This window comes from Dipodomys ordii, unplaced genomic scaffold, assembly GCF_000151885.1.
Source record: "Dipodomys ordii isolate 6190 unplaced genomic scaffold, Dord_2.0 Scaffold72, whole genome shotgun sequence".
NCBI lineage: Eukaryota > Metazoa > Chordata > Mammalia > Rodentia > Heteromyidae > Dipodomys > Dipodomys ordii.
The window spans coordinates 3,016,862-3,021,328 of NW_012267288.1; the positions used below are offsets into that span (position 1 = coordinate 3,016,862).

The 4,467-nt window shown below is 48.2% G+C and overlaps 1 protein-coding gene across 1 annotated transcript; it reads left to right on the forward strand.

Annotated features, from left to right (window-relative positions):
• The first annotated feature begins 1,155 nt into the window (after window positions 1–1,155).
• On the forward strand, window positions 1,156–1,674 carry Ferd3l (Fer3-like bHLH transcription factor). Its single transcript, XM_013024018.1, has one exon. The coding sequence runs from the start codon at window positions 1,156–1,158 to the stop codon at window positions 1,672–1,674; it is 519 nt and encodes a 172-aa protein (XP_012879472.1).
• The last annotated feature ends 2,793 nt before the right edge of the window (window positions 1,675–4,467 follow it).

Below are 4,467 nucleotides of genomic sequence, written 5' to 3' on the forward strand. Positions count from 1 at the left end.
GATATATTACTCTTTAATCACACTATAGGGCTCCATGAAGAAAATAAACCAAATGAAAGCCTCGGGATTTTTGTCAGCAATACTTGATCTCCCTTCAGGAGAAAGTGAATTAATTGGTCTGCTAATCAAGAATAGCTCATATCTTTCACCCATGACTGAGCACTTTTGTTTAGAGAGAGAAAAATTGGCTTTATCTCCAATGCTGGAAATTACACAGTAAATCCTGAATGGAGAAAATGTTCTGAGCTACCACTTTTTTTAATTTTTCATTGTCATTGTAGTCGGCTTGTTTCATATAAAATTCGTTTCCTCTTCTCCCTTTATTGTTCATCCTAATCTTTTTCTTCCAAATAAAATCCTCCAAAATGGTCAGGAACGGGAAGTCAAGCATCTCAAGTATTAGGCTGACTTCAGTCCAGGCCGACTTCAGAAGTCAGGGTTTATAACAAGGCAGGAGAGTTGTTTGCCATGCCCCCAAAGGACAAAGAAAAGTCTGTCTCAACAGCGACTCTGGGGAATGTGCTGGGGGCCCCCAGTGCCATGCTTACTTAAGCTAATGCAAGGTCTTGCCTTTGAGCCGTGGCTGCACCGGGATACGGGACAAACACTTCTCCTCACCCAGGGCAAGAAGGGCCCCTCTTCAGGACATCATTAAAAGCACATGCGCTTGTTTTACATTCATTGGCAGGCAGTGGCCAGACTGGGAGTCCCATCCTGAAGCCAAGGAGAAGCCATCGCGGTGGAAAACAGCCTCGCTTTGAAAAATCCAAAGAGCAATGAAAGAAGACAAGAGATAAGGAGCCGGGAGAAACATTAGCTGGCTGCAGGGGTGAAGACAGACACAAAAAGCACAGCAGGTAAGCCCTGGGGGTTCATGGCAAGAAGGAGCTGTCCCCATGGCTGCATAAAAGGTCTCCCGGACTTCAGACTGTCCTTCTGAGCCGCCCTTTCGTGCCTGCTTAAGTTTGTCCCTTTCCATCAACTTCCAGAAGACTGACGTTGTCACAGCCTTCCGTATGGCTGCAGCTAATCTTGTTATCCGCTTGGTTATAAATATCAATGTCTCCGCTGGTGGTTGAGGCCGCACCATCAAAGCCAAAACTGTTAAACTCCCTCAGCAACCCATGCGATTCAGGGGCCACGCTGGACGGACGGATGGCGCTTTACCCCGAGGGCTGCGTGGATGCCACCGTGTTGGACTTCGTGGCAGACCTGTCTCTGTCCTCCCCGAGACATTCTTTTCTCTGTGACTTCCCACGCGGGGTTCCCTTTGGGGATGGAAGGGTTGGGCTGGGAGAGGGAAGGCCCCCGAGGCTCGTGCCATTAGAGGAGGGGGTCCCAGAAGGTGAGGAGGGAGATATAGATGAAGGGGACGAACAAGAGGAGGAGGAGGAAGAAGAAGAAGAAGAAGAGGGACGTGGGAGAGTAACCTCCCTACTGGGCCGTCCCAAAAGGAAGAGGGTTATCACTTACGCCCAGCGCCAGGCTGCCAATATCCGCGAGAGGAAGCGCATGTTCAACCTCAACGAGGCTTTCGACCAGCTGCGGAGGAAAGTGCCCACTTTCGCTTACGAGAAGAGACTGTCGCGGATCGAGACCTTACGCCTGGCCATCGTGTACATCTCCTTCATGACCGAGCTCTTGGACAGCTGCGAGAAGAAGGAGGCTGGCTGAGACCTGGGTGATGAAGGGCGATACCCTCCCTGCTCTCGCCAAGGGCGCACCAAGGGGGAGGGGACTGAGGGGTAAGGTGTTGCCCCCAAGACAGAACCTGTGGGCGTTCTGAAGCTTGGAGTGGCGATTGTAAAACTCCACCGATCCTGAGACAGATGGCAGGTGCTGTGTTCAAATGTGCACCATCCTCCCCAGTAGAATCAGGCTTCCCAGGCCTCCCCGGGGTTTCTCATCTCTCATCCGGACGTTTCTTCGGTGGGGAACTTAGGCTCTCCTCAAACTGCAGCTTTTGGGGGCTTCCTGGACAGTCCCCTCTCCCCTCCTTATCTTTAAAAAAATAGAAATAATAATAAAAATACAAATTCCTACTTTTATTGTTTAAAGTCTCTAGAGACCTAGCGAAGGCCTCTGCAGCAGGTGCTCCACTGATGGGCCGCAGAAGGGCTGAGCCAGAATCCGAGACCTGAGAGGGATGCACAGGAGTTAGGGGTACGATCTCGCTTTGGGGCGCGGTCCCCGGGTCCGAGGAGCTGAGAAGAGGTACCTACGGAAAGAGGGCTTCGGAAAGAGTGAATCTTCCTCCCTTCCCTCTCCTCCCCTCCCCTTTCCCTCACTTTCCTCTCTCTTCCTTTCTCCCCACAGCTTCTCATCTTCTTACACCCCCTTTCTTCCTTCCCCACCCCCGCCAACCCCTCTTTTTTTTTCCTTCTCCCCCCCCCTCCCTCCCATCCTTTCTTTTTTCTCTACCCGAATCAGGGTTGGGGCGAGTTGGGCCAGACAAGATAGCTTGCCTTAAGGTGGAATGTCCCAGTATTTGTTTTGTTTTGTTTTGTTTTTTAACTCCCAAACGAGCACAAATGGCCACTTTCGCCCTTTGGTGCAAAACTAGGAATCCTTCTGGCGTCCCTCCCGGGCTGCGGTTGGACACGCTTCGCTTGGGGGGGCGGGGCTTGGGGGCGCTTGCGCGTGCGATTGGGCGGCACTGGCCTCTGGTGTGTGAGGGGAAAGTCCTGGGTCTGTTCTGTGAGCCGAGCCTCCGCGCGGCGCTTTTCAAACCTTACAGAGGTGTGTAAGGAGAGAGCGTTCGTGCTAGGGATGTTGTGCCGGCGAGAGACAAGAGCGGAGATGGGTGCCGAAGGTCTGCGAAGGGGGTGAACTGAAAGGGGTGGGTACTGAGAAACCCCCTCCCGTGTGGACCCTTGGCACTTACGCGGCAGCCCTGAACCTGGGCTCTTCCGAGAAGCCAGGTGGGTAAGCCAGGAGAGGCACTAGAGCAAAACGATGCCCAGCTACTCTGGGAGCTATTTCATGCCTCAGTGTGGCACCTGCAAACCCTGGCGGGGGCAGGAGCCCACACAGATACACACAGTTCTCCCTCTCACATTTGTAGCGTGCTCCCCCCCTTAGAAAACTGCAAACGCTCCAACAAGAAAAGAAGCTTTAAATCAACCCACATTATCATAGTAGTAACCTTTTAACTACTATTTTCTTCTCATCTTTTTTTTAATATGCAGTTAGAAATTCATTGTATTCAATGCACTTGGGAAAGTTTTGGATACTGAAGGTTGTTTTTTTTTTCCACTTGGCGTAACCCTGTTCTACTCACTTTAAGTAGTAAATGTAGTTTCTAATAACTATATTATTGCCATATCTGTGGATCCCAACTTAACCTCAGTCCTGTAGAAATGCACGCTCTGATACTTTCTAGTTGTGTGTGTATGTGTGTTGTTGTTGTTTTTAATGATGCTATGTTGAGCACCTGTTGAGCATACTATATTACAGGCTGCCTGTAATGTTAGCTGTTCCGGAGGCTGAGATCTGAGGGTCGTGGTTCAAAACCAGCCAGGGCAGGAAAGCCCTGAGAATCCTATTTCCAATTAATCACCAAAAAAGCCAGAACAGGAGCTGTGGCTCAAGTGATGGAGTCCTACACACAAGAATGAAAAAGTTAAGTAACAGCGCGCAGGTCCTGAGTTCAAGCCTCAGAACCAGCACCAAAGTAGCTGTCAACTGCAATCTTATGCATATATAGCGTCTCTGTGAGATAGCTAGGACCGAGACAACCAGAAAATAGCATGAATCTGTACGTTCGTGAGTATATGGGGCAAACCTTTCTTCCTAGTAGACTCTGCCAGCTCACATTCCATCCTTCTAGTTCTGCGGGGATTTGCTGCCTGTTTCCCAGCTTCTCCTAGAGCACTAATTTTCCCTGCAGTAATTTCTCATCTTTTAATCGCATATATAATTTCTACCGGTTTTCAAAGTGGCTATGTCTACACCTAGAGGAAGCTTGCCACACATTTCTGCCACACATTACAAATCTCAAGGATTTGTAAGCTCCACAGAACTTTACAAAGCTGTATATTCTAGTGTACAAATGACACTAGTAAATTCTAGTGTACAAATGTCTACTAGTGTAGCTGGGACAGACGCTCATATCATTAGAAGCTATAAGCCTCAGAATGGGTCCCTGTTGCTAGACTGATAAGGAAGAGAAATACCTTTCCCAACACTGATTATTGAAGTGACATAAGATTATATGCATTTAAAATCCTCTCCAATTACAATGAGTTGTTCAATTATTCACTTTTGCTTTTTGTTTCAGTACACTCTGTTTTTCCATTCATTGAATATATATATATACATATATATATATATGAATTTATCTTTGGGTGATTCAAGAGTAATTGGATAATATTTGCAGGACAAGGAATCCGGGCAATGGTATTATCCAGTGTTTAAAATAATATGTTTTTCCCATAATTTTACATAGTTGAGGAAGAGGTATGAAGA

Excerpts from the sequence above, each read along its gene's own strand:
- Ferd3l (XM_013024018.1), top strand. The coding sequence starts at position 1,156 with ATGGCGCTTTACCCCGAGGGCTGCGTGGATGCCACCGTGTTGGACTTC.